Source organism: Diceros bicornis, chromosome 12, assembly GCF_020826845.1.
Source record: "Diceros bicornis minor isolate mBicDic1 chromosome 12, mDicBic1.mat.cur, whole genome shotgun sequence".
NCBI classification, from domain to species: Eukaryota; Metazoa; Chordata; class Mammalia; order Perissodactyla; family Rhinocerotidae; genus Diceros; species Diceros bicornis.
In genome coordinates, this window is record NC_080751.1 from 32071295 (window position 1) to 32091637 (window position 20343).

The 20343-nt window shown below is 35.9% G+C and overlaps 1 protein-coding gene across 1 annotated transcript in view; it reads right to left on the reverse strand.

The window, feature by feature from the left end:
- C12H2orf73 (chromosome 12 C2orf73 homolog) overlaps positions 1-20343 on the reverse strand; it is a 29060-nt gene that overhangs the window by 7573 nt on the left and 1144 nt on the right. The window contains exons 2-3 of the mRNA XM_058550662.1: positions 17706-17916; positions 11138-11291 (exon numbers count right to left, since the gene is read on the reverse strand). Of these exons, the coding sequence (XP_058406645.1) occupies positions 11138-11291; positions 17706-17916 (365 nt within the window). The remainder of the gene's footprint in view (positions 1-11137; positions 11292-17705; positions 17917-20343) is intronic.

Consider the following 20343-nt stretch of genomic DNA (forward strand, 5'->3'; position numbering starts at 1 on the left):
TGAGTAAGAAGCAGATTTATATCAAATTTTGCAATAACATTGGACACAATGATGACTGATTAATATTTTTAAAATATTAAAGGGAAAAGAACTTTAAGCCTAGAATTTTTATATCCAACCAAACTGTCATTTAACTATGAAGCCAAAATAAAAAATATTGGGAGGCAAAGAAGGCCTCAAAAGATCTCCCCATAAAACAGACCTACTTTGAAAAATTCCTAGAGGCAGAACTCAAATAAGAATAGAAATAAATCAAGGAGGGTGCCTAAGGTATATAGAAGAAAATAAAATTTTTTGTTTCCTTAAAAAGACAAAGACTAAAGAACAGAAAAATAAGTATAATACCCATAACAACTCAGAACTAAAATTCTACTGTTTAACATACTACTGAAGAGTCTGGTGAATATTATAAAAAAAGAAAAAAGTAGTATAATGATTACAAAGGAAAAGAAAAAACTGTCATCATTTGTAGGAAATATAATTAGCTGAATAGAAAAACCACTAGAATCAATAAATTATGAGAATAAGGGTGTGGCAAGGTAAGCAGATAAGAGTATAAAAATCAAAAGCATTTCACTATAATAATGATAACCTACTAGAAAAAAAATGAAAAATGAGATATAGTCTCTGTAGGAATAAGAATTATACAGTATAAAGTTTCTAGAAATTAACGAAAAATTCACAAGACCTCTATAGAGAAGAACTTTAAATTTTCTTAAAGACAAAAGTAGAACTGAATAGACTTTCCATACTCTCAGATAGGATAGGATGGTATGTTACTATAAAGGTGACAAATTTTCTTAATTTAATCTATAATGTCAACACAACCCAATCAAAATTCTAGGTGGATATTTTGAGGAATGTCATAAATTCCAAAGTTTAAATGGAAAAATAAAGGTCCATAAATAGAGAGGTCACCTATGAAAAGGAAGAGCAAAGAATGGAGAATTTCCATATCAGACAAGCTATTTCCATATTAAAACAAACTAAAAAATCATATAGCTAAAACATTTTAGTACTGATCCAAGAACTGAAAATTAACTTAAGGAACATAACAGAGAGCTCAAAGACAGACCCATTTATACAGGGAAGCCTAACATATAGTTAAGGAGGTCCCACAAGTCGACGAGGAAAGTGTGGATTGTTTAGTAGATGGTATCCAGAAAACTTCACTCCATGGAGAATAATGGAATAGGTTCCCCTATATAACACTACACGTAAAGATGGACTGTAGAATTAAAGACATAATTATGGAAGGTAAAATTATGGAAGAAAATCTAGGAGAATATTTTTGTGACCGAAGGGTAGGAAAACGCATCATAAACACCAATGCATAAACCATAGGTGAAAACTTGATACACTTGATTACATCAAAATTTAGGATTGCTGTTCAGTGAACAACACCGTGGGCAAAGCTAGTAGAGAGACGGTAGATTGGGAGGAAGTATTTGTAACATGAAAACTAAAAGGGATAGGACATCAGTGGGAATGGCACAGTAAGAACCTCTGAAAAACTGCTCCTCCATAAAAGCAATGAGAACACTGGCAAAAATCATCAAAATCAACTTTCTCAGAACTAGGGAAATTAGCCAAAGACTTGAAACAATCCAAGGAGCATTTATTCAAGAAAAATGGCTTAACCTTGTAATAAAAGCAAGCCTTGTGGCATTTTAACTTGCCCAGTTTGCATGCCCCTCTCCTCAGCTCTGCAGAAGCCTTGAAAACCAATAGTCCCCAAATTATTGTAAAAACCATAGGAGCCACTGGGTTTAGAACATCCCACAAACACCAACTCAGAGAACTGTCATTATTTAACCCCGCTGGCAGTTCTCTGGAAACTTCATTCACAGGGTTTGTCTTTATCAACATGACTCAAACCTCTTCTAGTGTTAATAGCATTTTCCCCAGAGGCATTTGTCAAAAATAATCAAAGGCAATTATTTAACATTGCAGCTGCCTAAGATGGCAATAACGGCTGGGGCAAACAAGAATCTGTCCCAAACTGGAAACTTATATGCTTCCTACCTGGCTTAAAATCCAATGCCAGTGATTTTCCACACATGAAAAATACTCAAACAACACAGTTCACATCCACCTACTGTAAGGAAAACTTTAAATATGATGAATTTAAGTTACCATATTGATATTTTAGTAAGAGAAATGCATAGAACAAAATGTCTATCATCATTAAAGCCCTCTCTAATCTTCACAATAATACTTAGCCATGAACCAGATTTAGTATAAATAGCATATTGCATAATTTTTCTTGTAGGGTAACAAATAAAGAATGGTCACAGAGTAGCTTTTTTCAAAACAAATACTTTAGTACTTTACTAATATTCAAAACCAATAGTCTACCAACTAACATACTACTTCTAAAATGAATGTTTGATAAGTCTTTTGGATTCTGGGAAGACTTGGGATTAAATACAGAGATGACAAAGCAAATAAAATTAAATCTATAAATTGTTATTTAATATATCAGAAGAAAATTTGATCTAATAGTTTGCTAGTGTTGTGCTGACAGTTTTAGGGAAATATGATTAAGTTTATAAACAGTATTAAAATGTTTGATATTTCTGGATTTACTATATTCATAGGTTTAATTTATTAGATTTACAAGATTTTTTAGAGTGTTTGGGAAGGTTCTGATAGTCAAAGTTTTAAATTTTCCTCATTGGGTATTTAAAGTATTTAAGAGAAAAACAGAATACAGTTAAATCAACAAACTTGCAGTATAAAATTTTAATGGAATTTGATTGACTATATTTGTAAATGAGTCATTGTTAAGGGATATTTCATTTGTTCAAACTGAGTTAATTAAAAATCAAAAAACAAGTGAAAGTTACTATTCTTATATAATATTTAAAAATTAAAGGCTTAAAGAAAGAAAATTTAAAATTTGTAATTGTTAAATTGGAATATTAATTTAAATCAGAAGTAATTATAAATAACTCTTTCTATATATGAAGGCTCCCTTTGAACATTAAAGATCTTATACCGAAACATATTACCCTCAAAGTATTAACAATTGGACTTCCTGCAGACTTGACATAACAATAGAATCTAGAAGACAATGGAATAATATCTTCTAAGTATAAAAGGTAAGTAACTGTAAACTCAGAATTCTATACCCAGCTATACTTTCATTCATTAAAGAGTGAGGGCACTATAAAGACATTTTCAGACAAAGAAAGGCAAAGAGTTGGCTATTCCTAAACTTACACGGAAAGAACTATTTAAGGACATTGGAGTAGTCTGTTACATTGGTGGCCCCAACGAATCAGGCCTTCCAGTATTCACATCCTTGTACAGTCCCCTCCTTGTGAATGGGGACTGGCCCTGTGATTAGCTTTAACCAATACAATGTGGCAGAAGTAACACTGTGCCAGTTCCAGGCATAAACCTTAAGTAAACCTGGCAGCTTCTGCTTTTGCATTCTTGGGAGACCTGAGCTGCCATATAACAAGTCCAGCTACTCTGCTGAAGAAACCACATGGAGAGGCCACATGGAAAAGGAGAAGCCTGGTCATTCCAGCATCCTAGCTGAGTCCAGTCCTCAGCTGACCTGCCAACTGAGTGCAACCACACAAGTGCTCACCAGCAAGACCAGCCAAAGAACTGCCCAGCTGAGCCCAGCCCAGATTGCAGAATCATGAGCAAATAAAATGTTGTTTTAAGCAACTAAATTTTGGAGTGGCTTGTTATGCAGACAAACAAAAATACTTCAGAAGGAAGTCAATTAAATCAATTAAAATGAATCATCTTTTAAATAGTGATCTAGAACATCCCAGAATCTCAAAAATAATAACTTAAAAAAATTTCCTCATGGAGACTAATAAAGGGAGAGGAAAGGTAATCTAAGCTATTATAGAAATTTCTTATCCAGATATTATACCTATTCAAATTAGATATAACTACCCTGTTTATTTATGCAAATATATGAGACCTTTAAAGAGGCCCACAATAGTGAAGAACATCAAAGTGGGAAAACATCAAAGAAGATATTCAAGTTCTTAGTAGTTACTCTACTTACAAATTCAAATTGGACCCAAATTACTTAAAAGAAGTCTTGTTAGATGAGGCTTACAAAAAATAAGGCAAAGTTCATGAAGAATGTTTGAAATCCACTCTCTGTTTCTTGCAAACTTTATCTAATTAAAATAGAAATTTTCTAAACAAGGATACACCAAACAAGTTGGTGGCTAGCCATCTATATTTTATCAACGAAGCCAGGAACTATTCAAACACACAACTTGATCCTCATATTGGTGGGAACCTAGCAGCTTTTACTTTGAAAAATTTTCTTTTCATAACTTTTTATTTGTGTCCACTTAAAAAACATTCATCAGTAATATTTTCCTATTAGAAACTCCATTCTTCTAAATAGTATTTTGATCTTATATAAAAAGATTATTAAGGGCCAGCCCAGTGGTGCAGCGGTTAAGTGCATGCGCTCCGCTTCAGCAGCCTGAGTGTTCGCAGGTTCGGATCCCGGGTGCGCACCGACACACCGCTTGTCAAGTCACATTGTGGCGGCGTCCCATATAAAGTAGAGGAAGATGGACACAGATGTCCAAAAAACAAAAAAGAGGAGGATTGGCATCGGATGTTAGCTCAGGGCTGATCTTCCTCACACACAAAAAATAGATTATTAATGTAAAAATAATAGCACAGATTTTCAAAATACAATAAAAAAAGAAATGTGAACATAACTATAGCAAGAAATTACTGTTATGTTACACCTTGGTGCCAAAGCAGCAACACAAACTAAAACCTATTTTAGAAAATTATTTTTACCACTGTATCTGAATTTGCAATTCAAAAGAACGTTAAGATACCAAGTAGTTGATAAACAGCCAAAGTTTCATTTAAGTATGAAATACCTCCCTCAGACATTAGATCAGCCTTTCCAATTTATAAAGTTTTATTATATAAATCACTTATTCTCAAAGGGACTCAGATATGATGGAGCATAGCCATTTGTTAAACTGACCATGGATGGCAGCCAGGAAATTATGTGGTGGAACAAGACATAAAGGGCACTTTCATTGTCAGCACAAGATGACATTGCTGAAATGCCAAAGACCAGGCGTAATTAAGTGGGCTGATGGAACAGAATGACTATGAGATGACTTTTAATTGGTATAAATGCATGTTTGTATACACATTTTCTATGTCTATACATATATAAAATCTGGCATCTACAGACTAGTTGATATACATATTCTAAAATGTTACACTAAAATATTTTATTTTTAAAATCATTTTTATCTAGTACCCAAACACCATCTAAAATAAATAAATTGCAGGCCTATACTGCGGTGTGTATGTTAGTTTAAATTATATTATGACTAACTTAAATAATCTGTTGAATAATATGTAATTATTATTAAACTAATCAATAAATGTTTGTTGTGTCTGGGCATTGTACTAGCATCTGGGATACAATAATGAACTTGGCAATAAGAAATACCAATAAAAGAACAGAGAGAGAGAGAGAAGAAGGGGAGGAGGAGGAGGAAAGAGACCTTCATGCCAGGTTTCCAAAGCTAAATTCCAAGTCAACACCTAACTTAGTACAGTGTAATAATTAATAATAGAAATAGCTACCATTTGTGGTCTACTATGTACCAAGCACTGTGGTAGGCACTTTACATGTTATTTCATTTATTTCTCATAACAATCCTGCAAAGTAGAGATTATTATTCCCACTTCATAAATTGAGCAAAACAAAATGATGAAATTTACATGATGGGCTTAGGATCAAACAACTATATGTGCTGAATCAATATTAAATTCCAAGGGGTGTTAAGTGTTGATGGTGACAAGGTTACCATAATTTCCAGTTAAAGATGGCAAATTCAACATGTGCATTTCCCCCATTCCCTCCCCAAACCCTACTACAATGATAGTAAAGAAATTAAACGGCTTAAATCCTTAAGAAAAAAAGAGAACTAAATGTGAGTGAAGATATTAATGAATTTGGAAGCTGGAAGCAGATGGATAAGTGGCAACTGACTTGAGTAGACCACAGAACACTGGAAGCTAAGTGCTTGTGGGGATGGGGTTTGGTAAAAATCAAGCCAGTTCATGCCACAGTTTTCCAGTAAGGCTCAGAAATTGGAGGTATTAGATACCTCTGAGGCGGGGAGCATGGATGTGGTACCAGGTGAAGTTGCAAATAGAGGACTGTTTGAGAGACTCTCAGATTTGTGTGTACCCACTCCAGGTAGAGGTTTGGAGGATTTTTCTCTGGGAAAATTGACTAGCTCAACAGAACAGACCTACAGACACTGATTTTGGGGAATCCCTTATGAAATGGCTGGGCTCTGCCTCCTAGTCCTAGAACCACGCCTATCTCTGGTCTCATCTTCCACCACATCCCTTAATGAATTAGAGTAGAAGCGACTGCTCCTTAGGAGAAAGGACTGGGACCTGACTGATTAGTTAACCAAAAGGGTCAGTTAAAGCAAAGAGTCATAGATAATTATATATACCATACTTAGCTTTTTATTTTAACCAGTTCATTCGCCAGATTTTTATTGGAGTGCCAAGACATTTTCCTTGAGGAAGTATCCATTGATTGGAATTCCACTTTGTGTTTCTTGCACAAACCACACCTCAAATGCATCCTCTCTAGCTTCTGTTTCTTTAACAAAGAATGAAAACTTAAAGACATATTTGAAGCAAAATGAGTGCAGAATCCTTCAAGATTTAAAAAATTCACTCCAGCTCTTTTATAGTTAATTTGCCCACACCAATTAGCATTTTTTAAAGTTAGTGATTGATCTTTCAGGAAGTCTTTCCAAAGCGTTCAACTTGGAATGTTTTATAGAAACAACTGTCTTTCTTTCATAGTCAGATTTTAATTTATAAGAATGATGAATAAATGGAAAGCAATAGGATATATTGGAGTATATGAGGAAGCCATTTGGTTTAAAACTAATTCAGCCTGACCTTGTTTTTCCAGAAAGGCCTGACGTGGCCTATTGAGCATGCATTGTACATCTGCTTTAAACATTTACAATGTCCCAAAGCCAAGAATGATGCCCTTGAAGATAGGGATGTTGCCTCCCCCATGTCAGCATTTCTTTAAGGATAAGCATTTCTTCCCAGAAACTAAGGATTAATTACTGACCTGCTTTAACTCATTTCGTGTCTACTGACCTGCTGACCACCCACCTGCTGTGCTCACCTTGTGACCATTGACCTGCTGTGCTAGCTAAGCTTCTCGTGACAGCAGTAAAAGGCATATTCCTGTCACATGCCATTTATGCTCTTTGTTCCAAGACTGTATGTAACCACTCTGTACACGCCACTTCTTTGGAGAGCTTCTTTCTTTGGTGGAAAAGTTCTCCTGGGCTATGGTCCTCAAACTGACTCATAATAAAGTCACCTAATTTTGATTTATAGATTGATTATGGATCATTTACATCAATAAGAATATGTAGTTAAGTTATAGAAATACAATAACAAGTACACAGGCATAAATCAGTTTGAAAACAAAGCATGACTTTCAGAGAGCATTCTCTGCCTCCTTGACCTGAATTAGAAGCCCCTTCTCTAAATCCCCATATCATGATTGCATGAGCAATAGGAGATAAAGTAGGTAGATTCAGTAGATCAATAGGGCTTTGTAGGCTATGGTGAGGAATTTGAAACTTATTCTACGAACAGTGAGAGTAACTGGAGGACCTACAGGAAAAGAGTGATATCATTTGTGTTTGTAAAAGATCCTTCTGATGACGGTGTAGAAACATTCTGGAGGAGAAAGAAAGGAAGCAGGATAATAGTGGCTGCTATACATTGGTAAGAAGATTTGGGATATACTTTGGAGATAGAGATGTCAAGACTTACGGATGGATTGGATGTAGAGGGTAGCGAGTTTTGGAATGACTTCTAGGTTGTCAAAACTTGAGCACCTGGAAGGAAGAAGTGGCGTTTATCGAGATGGGGAAGACTGGTGGGGGGATAGGTTCAGGTGGGGGTAATTAAATGTTCTAGTCCAGCCACATTAAGTTTGAAAAGGAGAAGAGATGTTAAGTAGATGGTTGGATATGTGAGCTTGAAGTTCAGCGAACAGGCCAGTGCTGGAGAGAGAAATTGGTTCTTCTATTAGTTCCTTTGACTTCAACCTTAAAGTTCTGTTCCTTGTTTCATCTACTTTGGGTAGCATCTCTTGAGTACCCTATGTTAAATAATGATATTAGCACATTTCTCTTTTGCTTCCCATCCTCTGTCAATTTTATTGTTAAGGCTGATAACATAATTCTGTTCTGTAACAATATTTAAATTTTCCATATTACGTGTACAGATTAGTGCTAAAAGTTGAAAACTACTAAATAGCATTTATAATATAATTAATGAATTTTGTTCACTTAAGGGCCAAATATTGTGCTAGGACTATATTTATTTCTCAGTGAGTCCAATGCCCAGTGCCACTTGGAAAAAAAAAAGATTCTAGTGTCCAGGTCAAATAAATTCTCTTTTCTAGGTTAAAAATTATTTCCCCTGAGAACTTTGAAGACAATAATCCATCATGCTCTTGTATCAATGCTGCTTGATTCAATACTGATTCTTATTCCTCAGATGGTGACTTATTTTTCTTTCTCTTTATGGAAACTTTTAGAATCTTCTCTTTATAATTGTCGTTTTGCAATTTCATAATGATGAGTAGGTATCTTTTTGCCCTTCCTACTTGGGAGCACTCAGTAGACCTTTTCAATGCTTCTCTTTTATTTTGGGAAACTTTCTTCTTCTTCTTATTCTAGAGGCCATGTAGAGTACTGGTTATTATTAAAGGTACTAGAGTCAGAGTATCAGGGTTCAAATATCAATTATTTACTGTGTAGCCTTGGGCAAGCTATTTAAACTCTGTGCTTGCTTTCTTATCTGAAAAATGAGAATATTAATAGTATTACTATACTATTATATTGCATAGAGTTGGTGTGAGAATTAAATGAGTAAATATTTAGGAAGTTCTACAAAGTGCCTGGCAGATAGTATGTGCTCAATAAATCTTATATTTTGATAATTATCTTGCCTTCCTTTTTACTCTTCTCTTTTCTAGAGCTCCAGAAAAGTTGGACCTCCCAGACTGATTCTCCATTCTGCTTTTATTCTCTCATATTTTCTAGGTTTTTGTTTTGTTTTATGCTCTGTGATATTTCCTTGAATTCCTCCAAACCTTAAAAAAAAAAATTGGCATAATTCTAACCTTTGGATGTTCATTCATAAATTAAGAATAAGACAGGAGACCAGCTTGAATTACTACAGTAACTGGTATGGTAGCTGACTTCTAGCTAAGACATTGGGCTCCAGTGGTCTTAATGCTAGGATGTGGTAGAGTACTCATGACTGGAGCAGTTATTTAAGAGACAGACTTTCAAGTAACCTGCTGATTCCAAGCTCTCCCCTTTTCCTTCTTGCCTTCTGCTATGCCTGCTGACTGAGCCTACAGCTATTTTGGGGGTGTGTCAGACAGATTGTCTCTTCTTCACTGCATCTCCTTCTAGGTATTCTAGGCTATTTGCTTCTTTGCTTTCTTTTATCCATTAACAGGCTTCCATTTCTTCCCACATTCCAGAAAGTTCTTCCTTCCATTCTCTTCACCTTTATGGGTCGATTGCTTTGTTGTCATTTAATAGGGTCTTGGGAGACAAGGGATTTAGATGTTTGTGCTCAGTCTACCATCCTGAATCAGAAGTAGAAACTTCATTACCTTTCTAAAGGAGAGGCCATTGTTACAGATTATCTAATGTTATCCCTCTCCATTACTACCACCCTTGAGGTGGAAAGCATGCCGAACATGACCATTTTCTAATGTCCTGATCTTCAATCTAAAGGTCAAGTTTCAAGGCTAAAGTGAGAGACTGTTGACCTCTAACAGTAATCCTTGTTGTCTACTGTTGTGTTCAGAAAATTATTTGAAATTTAGCTTATGATCTTTTGTATGGTGTGAGGACCAGAGTGGATACTCAATAAATACATTTTTGTTTTGACTTGATCCTGCAGTTATTTCAGACTTACTAAATCCTACTCCAGAGGGAGAGATGACTAGGACTTACTAAATCCTACTCCAGAGGGAGAGATGATTAGGACATGGGTGAAGAAACAGATACAACTGGAATAAATGTTAAAGTCTTAGTTTATTATAATGACATTGTCAGGTAAAATAAATTTTAGATCTGAAAATGTTTTAATAGTCTATGTAACAGTATTTCCTAAATTATGTTTGTGGGATACCAGTCACGTGAGATGCTCTCCTGAAAAAGGGTAAGGTGGTCAATAAGTGGGGGAAACACAGCATTCTTTATTCCCCTTCTTGGAAATTCATTTTGCTTATGCTTAGAATAAGGGTTTTTAAGAGTTCTGTAGTAAAAACAAAATCTGTTTAACTTTATAAATTCAGTTTTTGAAAAACTTATTTGACCACTGCCCCTATTTTTTTGAGCAGTATCTATAAACATCATAAAAAACTAGTGTCCCTCAGAGTGCACTTCAAGAAATACTTCCATATACGGTTGCCTACTATTTTAATAGTTATAATTTTTATTTATTTATTTATTTTATTTATTTATTTGGTGAGGAAGATTGGGCCTGAGCTAACATCTGTTGCCAATCCTCCTCTTTTCATTTAAGGAAGATTGTCGCTGAGCTAACATCTGTGCCAATCTTCCTCTACTTTATATATGAGACGCCGCCACAGCGTGGCTTGATAAGCCATGTGTAGGTCCACCCCCGAGATCCAAACCCAAACCCACGAACCCTGGGCCACCAAAGCAGAGCACAAGAACTTAACCACTACACCACTGGGTCGGCCCCAATAGTTATAATTTTTTAAATTTAGTGGTAACGATAAGGAGTAGAACACTACTAAGTTTCTGACTTGGAGGCTGGTGCTATCAATGAGCAGTACAATTTTTATTATGTTACATTAAACGTGTTTGGAGATAAGCTGTCCACCAGAAAGGAATAAAGAGCAAACTTGTCAAGGGCTGCACTTGCTGTATGTGTATTTTCAACTCCTGTAAAGAAGTAATTTTCTCAGGAAGGGCCAACACATCTAATACATCTTAATTTGATAGCAATAACCTGAGATAATGGAGAAGAGGTCTTATACTGCTAACCTTACCTATTCCACAAGAAGGCTTTTGCAACTTGCTGTGTTTGACTGGCAAAACCAATGGACATGTTGGTTTTTGAAAATCACTTCTCTGGGTGCTCTTGGTGTCATAAGGTGGTTGGAAGGGATGTTCCAGTCCTTTACCATGTGACCACCAGTCACCCTTTATGGAAAAAAATTGGAAACACAAAATTGGATACTGTAGGACATTTTCATGTGCTGCTTGATATCTATGAATGTTCAGTAATTTGAGTTAACAAGTTATTAGATATTCTAGCACTAAACAGAGTTCAGAAATCTAGGAATAAATATATTTTCACAAAGACTGAATTTCTTAAAAGGCACCTAAAAATGAATTATCATTTATTTTTAGCTAAAATACAGCTGCTACATTATTAAACTACCTTCTATCAACAGATGGAGTGGTAAAAATCAACAAAATAGTTATACATCTATGTTTTGTCCTACAATTTTATTATACACATGTACACATGTGTATGTATATATTAAACATGATTTAATCCAAAAAATTGTGTTCTATACTTTTCATTACGGCAATACAAATAATGTATTATCATCTAAGATGGTTGTTTTTGAAAGTTTTTAGTCCATGACTCACACCATGAAATACATTGTATGTCACGCACAAGCACACAATGCATACACATACATAAAACTAAAAATTTTACAAAACAATACTTATTCATGCAGTGCACTCGGCTATTTTCTATTCTATTTTTTTGCTTTTCTCTTCAATTTCATTTCACAATGCTAGTTGCAACCCACATTGGTTTATAACTCACTAATGACTCAGTTTGCAAAACTTCTATGTTCTAAGGGGAAATGTCTCTGATGTTACTAAATTTTTGATAGTAAAACCTGACCTAAGTCTGCAGAAAAGGGAGAACTGATAGATTCTTCATTAGCACATATGACAATTTGATCTCTTAGAAGTTGAGAAAGCATTGAGGGGAATTATTACTCGACTTAATTTTAACCAAAAATTTTTTAAAAATCTGATTGATAGGTAGAAGTAAGAGAACCTTAGGAGAAGGCAACTGTGACATCTAGGAGTTCTTGGATATTATTAGAGCATGAAAGTAACCTTGGGTATAATCAAACACCTCCCTTGGGCTTTAAGGAAGGAGATCAGCCTTTTAAAAAATCAGCTATGATTCCACAGTCAGACACTTTAAAAATATGATTCAAGGGGGATGAATATGAGATTCTAATAAGTAAAATTCTGACAATGCACTTGAAGCTACATTGATATAAAAAGCAAGAGGCATCTAAAGAACCCTACGTAGCCACATAGGGAGTCAGCTCTCAAATGAGCTTAGTTTCTAAAAAGACAGGCAGGTACACATAAAAGAAGTGCACAATATCAAATTCAAAAAAATAATTTAATGGAGTAAACTTGTCGGGAGATTGTCAAGAAGCTTACATAGAAGAAATTCATGAAATATGCCAAAAGCAGCAAAAATAGGGTTTTCTGGGGCAAAAAAATTTGTTGTAGTAAGAAATCAAGGAAAGGCTAAGAATTTGGAGAAGAGTACACTGTTCAGAGCTGAATGTCAGAACTGTTCAACTTTAGGTTATTTATTGAGAGAAATTATCTTCAAACTGAAAAAGATGGGCTGAACATAGAACAAAGAGGAAACTAAATTGAATAGTTGGAGAAAGAGACTTCACTTTGCAACTTTAAATGAGTGTGAGCTTTCAGGCCAATGACAAATTGTAACCAAGGGTAATGAATATGTTTGCAGAGATCAAAGAAATTTAGGAACTCAGGAATTTTGGAGAATAGGAGAGATCTGCTAATGCCTCATTTTTCAGAATGGGATAAAAGGTGAATTATGAAAATTAAGAGTACTTGATGTAGATCCTAGGAATTCTAGAACAGATTACTAAACAGATGGTGTCTTCTCACTATTTGGCTCAAAATAGTCACGTCTTACTGTTGTCAGAAGGCCTGCTTCTTGCAGCTCTCCTCTACTCCATGATTACGATAGTGCGTATTGTGCCCCAAAGTCTAGGATTCATAGACCTTCTCTGACATTCTCACCACAATTCTGTGAGGTAGGTACCCCACTTTATAGATGAGAAAACTGCTGAGAGATTAAGTAACTTCTCCAAGGAATATCACTAGCAGGCAGCAGAGCTGCCACAATTCAAACCCCCACCTATCTGTGCATGCCTCTAATTTCTGGGCTACATTGCGACATCAAATCTGCTGTGGAATGCAAAGCCAGATAAGCACAAACTTATTTAAATTATTTCAAAAGCAAAATAAAGAGGCTCTAAGAAAGTATCCTGAGAAAGATCTTCTATGATAAGGTTTTAAGGAGTACACTTTATATTATCTCCTTTTGTTGACCAGAAACTTACTTTGCTAACCCCTAAGTTACTGGAAGTGGCTTTGGAATAAGTGAACCACTAGGAAATGCCTGGCAGACTTCAACTTTTTCTTAAACAAGAGTGTAACACAAAAGCTATCCTTAGAGTTATCAATTCACCTTTCAAGACTTCTTTTGAATGTAGAATTTTACCAAAGTGGTCTCTTTGGTTTCACAAATATACAGGAATAATGAACAATTTTTCTTAAAGTGTGATTGAAGACTTTAAGACCCCTTAGTGAAAGTGTTCTGGTTAGTGTTGTAAATTGGATGAATCTTCACTTCTGCAGAATAAAATCCTATAGTTCAAAAAATGTTGTTTTTATCTTTTCTATTTCTGGATAGTCTGCCCGATGCCTAAAAAGTCTGGTTTGTTCCTGGAAGTGAAAGTGTGCACAGGCCCGTGCACATGTGCATGCCTTTTTGGTCCAAGCATTTGCTCATAAGAGATTATAGATTAAAGATATAGATGGAGACTTGTTTTTTCCTTCACCTCATGCTGAAGGGAAAGACTGAGAATACAAATCTACTGCTCTGTGTACCATCACTTACATCAGATTGTGAGGGGCTGACATGGAGTTATTTATGACGAAATAAATCACACTGGGAAAAGTCCTCTAGTGTGACTGCTTTGTCTGGGCTTCTGGGGTCAGACCACATGTTGCAGATTGTGGAGGGGATTTTGCCAAAAGACATAGTTGTTCCCAGTAGAAAACTTTGGACCCAGAAAGAAGAGGAAATCTTCCCTTCCAGCCCAAGGCCTGTTTCCTTTCCTGCCCCAGGATGACAGTCACTGGGGCTCCATGGTACGCAGGTGCCTGGAGATTCCTGATGACGAGGCTCCCACAAACCCGCGGTCTCTGGAAGGCCTGACGGCCATTTACTAGGAGCCTCTCAGCCACATGTGGAAACCACTGTGAGGCAGGCTCTATGTTATACTTATCTTCTCCCTAAGCCTTCAGAAATGTGTTAGCAAACGTTACTTATTTCCCATTCTTTGGGAAATTAAGGGAGAATCCTCGGGGGAGAAGTAGTAAAAGCAATTGGGGCGTCCTGGAGAAACCAGTTAAGAGAATGCGAGAGGTGGTAAGCCGAGCTCCACAGTGGCAGCCTGGCCACGATGGCTGGTGGTGGTGGTGGTCATCTGTGCAACATAAAATCATACTTTAGGGATTCTTAGGGCAATATGGACTTCTGACAACACCTTACACATAGATAATCACATTTTATTAGTAGAGCTCGGCGGCTTTAAAAAATTGAAGTGCTGTCATAAACACTAGAGTTACATTGTATCTAAATTCTCTCTTTTGCTGTGGATACCAGGAGTACTGAAAAATACCTCTTTTTCAGTAATTCATAATCTCCCCAATAACAGTTATTCTTTAACTGTGTTCTGTGGGACACAAGTTCTGTAGCATATTAATAGGTGTTATATAAAAGAGGTTTCCATAGTTAAATAAATTTGGGAAATATTGAGATAAGCATGTTAAGCAAGTTTATCACAGGATTTCTCAGAACCTTTACATACGAATGTGAATTGTGAAGCTCTGAGAAGGGTGCTACATAAAAATACAGCTTTTCCAAAACATTTGACTTTGGAACTTTATTTCATTGAGCACATAGGCAAGGGTTAGTACTCTAAAAAATATACTTTGGGGGGCTGGCCCAGTGGTGTAGTGGTTAAGTTTGTGTGCTCCACTTTGGCGGCCCAGGGTTGGTGGGTTTGGATCCTAGGTGCAGATCTACACACCACTCCTCAAGCCATGCTATGGCGGCGTCCCACATACAAAATAGAGAAAGATCGGCACAGATATTAGGTCAGGGCCAATCCTCCTCACCAAATATATATACTTTGGAAAATATTGACCCTTGTATAATCTCTTTTAAAATACCAATATTTAAAAAGACAAGACAACCCAACTAATTTTCATTGGAAATGACTGAGCTAAAGCACCTTTTTACTTATTTTAGCACCCCCAATTTTATGTCCCTAGGAAGAACTGTATAAGTGATTATTTCATTTAAAAATCTTGTAAACAAAATTAATCAATTTGGTGCTAGGTTCTAAAGATATTATCTTGGCAAAATACATTAGACAATAGATATGTCAATTTAAATATTTAGGCAACTTTATTTTCTTTACTCTTATTTTAAAGCCAGCATTACTATAAACAGGTCAATTTTTTTTAACCAAGCTAACCTTTAAAAAGAAACCTGTCATCTTAAATAAAAGAACAAAGTTTACAAATATGTGAAATGAGCATTCTTTATTACTCCTTGGGTACTTGGAAATGAGTAAGTTTAAGGGTTTTTTGTGAACATTCCCTTCAGTCCACACTCAAATCAAGCATGCTTTTAATTCTGTGATGCCTCTTTGGTCTTTCTTTGTTACTCCTCATGCACATCCACTATCAACCTCTCTGATCTATCCTCTTACTTCATCTCAAACTTACTTTCACTCTCTCTGAAAGGTCCCTGACTCATTTAGCTTTTAGCACTAATAAACAAAGACTCTACTGCTACTCTGTCACCCAGTCTTGCTGACAGCAAGACTTTGTTCTTATTTTGTGTTGTTCATTTATTTTTTCAAGACACCTACAAACTAGGAGTAACAGAAAATTAGTTGGATTAAATTTCGCAATTTTTACATTTCTTATTTCTATTCTCTTACCAGCTTCTTTTCCTTAGTGTCTCCAAGAGAAGGATGGGTTCAGTTACCAGTCTGATTTAAATTCACCACTGAACTAGAGCTCAGGAGAGTCGTTCATTAACTTTTGTAAGAAATATGAGAACTTCACTAACCTGGATTTCTGTACCAGATTTATTCTCCAGTGTAGGGCTGGTCTATCAAATTTGATAATTTAAATCCCAAATAATTGTTTGTTTAAAAATAAAATAGCCTTAAAACTTCCCTGTACTAGATAATATTAAAGGATATTTGACTATAAGAATCCCTGCCCCAAGAACATCTCACATTCACACACACAACCATGGTGTGCTATTTGGTTTATGACAAGAACAGGGGATGTTATCAGTATAAAGAGAGCTCACTAAAAGCAATCTCCATTTAAATGTTAAGTTAAATCACAACTACACATAACTCACCACTACACCTCACCTTACAAGGCAAACGGGATTTAGTAGTTGTGATTAAATTAAGGATCTTGAGAAGGGGAAATTATCTGTGCGGGCCCAATGTAATCACAAGGGTCCTTAGAAGAGGGAGGCAGGAGAGTCAGTCAGAGAGAGATTTAAAGATGCTATGCCGCTGGCTTTGAAGAGGAAGGGGCCATGAGCCAAGGAATGCAGGTAGCCTCTAGAGTCTACAAACATGATTTTTTGGCAAGGAAACAGATTCTCCCTTAGGGCCTCCAGAAGAAGTCAGCCCTGCCAATGGCCAATGAGACTAATTTTGGACTTCTGAGCTCCAAAACTGTAAAAGAATAAATTTCTATGGCTTTAAACCAGTGTTTAAGTTTGTGGTAAGCTGTAACAGCAGCAATAGGAAACTAATACAATAAATATATTGTAATAAATCTGACTTCAAAGATAAAAAAGATAATGGAATATATTTAGTATGATAGTGAATGAAAGTAGGGTTTGGCTAAATCAACAGTCCTGGGTCAGAAATATGGCTGCGACATTTGCTTACTATGTAAGCCCAGATAAGTTAATTTACTTCTTTGGAGTATGTGATCATCTGTAAAATATTTTCAATAATATCTCCTAGAAATTGTTGCACAGATTAAAGGATATAGCTTATATAAAAGACTTAGTTCATTCCTAGCACTTCATACACTTTCAATAAGTGGTAGCTATTATTTTATAGAAAGTATCTGAATTACTGAGTATCATGGGAAATTTTTATATTAGACTATGTGTCACAAATACAATATTAAAGAAGAGATGTCCTCAGTAACCCCCAAGCACTACTGAGTAGCTATAATCTGACCCAATCTAGAAAAATGATTATTTGGATTCCTTCCCTATATGTATATATATTGTTTGTATGCAAAAGTCTTCTGTGAGAATAGTTCCAGGTTACTGCTTTTAACTGCCAGATTATAAAAAGTTTTAGTCTGAGATATGTCACACCCTTTAAATAGTCTGTGACCAAATTATCCTGCAAAACAGCTTCTGAATCTAAATCTATATCTGTATATAACAAACATCCGTCCAACCTGCTCTTCTGGGCCTTTTTTGGGATCTATGTAGGGAACTGGTTCATTGCATGTTCTTGCATTTGTGTTAATGAATTTAGCATAATATACACGTCCTCTTCCGACACACGGTTTTGAATGTTGTATACTTTTTCCAGGTTTTTTTTCATATTTGATTTCTTCTTGTTTTTCAGATATATACACTATACCAGCATCTTCTATTTTATGCTGTCTGAAAAACAGAAGTAAATAGCAAATCATTCCCATATGATTCCAAATCATATCCCAATGAACATTTCAGTACTGAGAGAGTCATAATTACATAAAATAAGATTTAAATATATTTCAAGTATCAGTCAAGACAATTTAGGCTTTATTAAGTTATAAGGGGCTTGTGCTATTAAAATTTGAGAAGGTATCTTCTCATTCTAAATCATATAAGAGATAAAGGGATTTGTGTTAATAACAATTATTCATGACAATATACCAGTACAGTGTACAGACTCTCATTTGCTTGGAGTAAAGAAAGAATATGATCTGATCATGCTTACAAATCATGTTTGCAATACCTATTCATGTGGCTAAGTTACATGCTAATCTTAACTCATCTTTTTAAAAAGTTACCAAGTAAATTCAGCCATCTAGACAAAGATAACTATTTAATTTTAAAAACTCACCTGGCAAACTGACAAAAGCTACCAAATGACCTCTATTATTTATCTTTTCAAGAAAAGACCTGTGCAGGCATCAGAACAATTAATTCAATTTCTTATCACTTTTTGCTTCTAATAACTACACCGGTAGGTACAAAAATGAAAATTATTGCCTTTTTAAAAAACATTAAAGAAATACTTTATAGAATTTTTCTCCTTTTAAATAAGGAGTAATAGACATTATAAAAGGTAGTATTTTAAAATTTCACATACTTGAAAAATAAATGAACGAAATGCATGAATTCGAATACTTTTTTACATAGAAGTTTTTAAAATCAAAGCCCTGACCCATGGAAGGTGAGTGAGTATGATTCCAAAATTACAGGGAAAGTGAGTAGTTCTGTTTAGCCTCATACATGGCCTTTAAAATATAACCCCTACCTTACTTCAAACCAAAGCCAGGTCCATCTCCTCTGTCGTGTCATTTTCAATTAAAACCCTGAAATGGCTTTCCATTGCATTTACAGTAAAATATTGCCTCCTTATTGTAGCTCGCAGGCCCTGTGTGACCCTGCTCCAGCTAACCTCTTCAACTGCACTCAAGCCTCTCTCCCCTCACTTCTCCAGCCAGCCTGCCTACTTTCAGTTCCTGGAACACACCAGTCTCTTTGCCCCTCAGGGCATTTGCACGTGCCCTTTGCCTGGCTGGACTGGCTCTTCCCCAGCTCCCTGCACAGCTGGCTCATTACTATTTAAGCCTCAACTTAAAAGTCACCTCAGAAGCTTTTCCTAGATTTTCCTCTCTTCACCCCACCTCTATTTTCATACTTTGTTCATTTCTTTCATAACACTTACCACAATTTATAATTTATGTACCTAGTTTTTTTACTTGTTTTTGGTAAGCACTACAAATACCCTTTACTAGTCAATAAGTTCCAGGAAGGTGAAGATCGTGTTTCATTCCTCATGCACCCACCATCCAGACGAGTACCCTGTTCGTTGCGGAGAAATGGATTGCCATGATAACATTTATATATTTCTGGTGAATCTGCTGGAATTGTTTTTTACTCTGGCTTTGTTTCAGCTGTGCATGCCCAACCCTCACTCCAATATACATACAAACAACATTCAGTACCTTGGGTTCCGGTTCCCTGCATCCTAACAAAAATTGTTCTCTATAAAGGATCTGGAAAAACTGATAACTGGTAACGTGTAAATAACTTCTAAGGCTTTTTCTATTACCTTTCCAGAGATTTAAGTATTTATTCCAAGGTTGTGATTGATTTATCACTGTAGACTTCTGACAGCAGTTGTTTTCATCTGCTTCTCATAGCTGTAACCCAGCAATACACTTGTACTGGAATCAGTCCTTGGGGGAAAGGACTGTGGCTATTTGCTTACATACTTATGCATTCATTTGATTAAGTACTTGTGGTAGTAGCTATAGACTGATACATAAATGTGAAATATATGATTCTGTAGTAATCTCTTACTAGAAGGAAAGCACAGTTAAAAACACTAGTGGGCTCTGAAGGAAGTCAGACCTGGGTTGGAATCCCAGCTCTGCCATTTGCGATCTGAGCCTTGGTTTCCTCATTTGCATGATAAGGACAGTAATACCTATCGCGAGAGATGTGAGAATAACATTGAATAATTCATTCTTTTAACAAATACTTACTGATCTATGTGCCTGGTGCTGTATGAACTGAAGATACAGGAGTGAAAAAACAAAAATTCCTGCCCTCACAGAGCTCACATTCTAGTGGGGGAGGGCAGACTAGAAATAAAATAACGAGTAAAATATATAGTCTGTTAGAGGGTGTTAAGTGCTAAGGACAACAATAAGGCAGGGAATGGGGAAAAGGAGTGCATGTATATTGGAGGTAGGTTGCATCTTTAGATAGAGTGGAGGCTGCATTATGAAGGTAACAATGGAAAAAGGCAGGAAAGAGGGGAGACAGCTAAGTGGATATCTGAGGGAAGAGCATTCCAGCCAAGTGGACTGT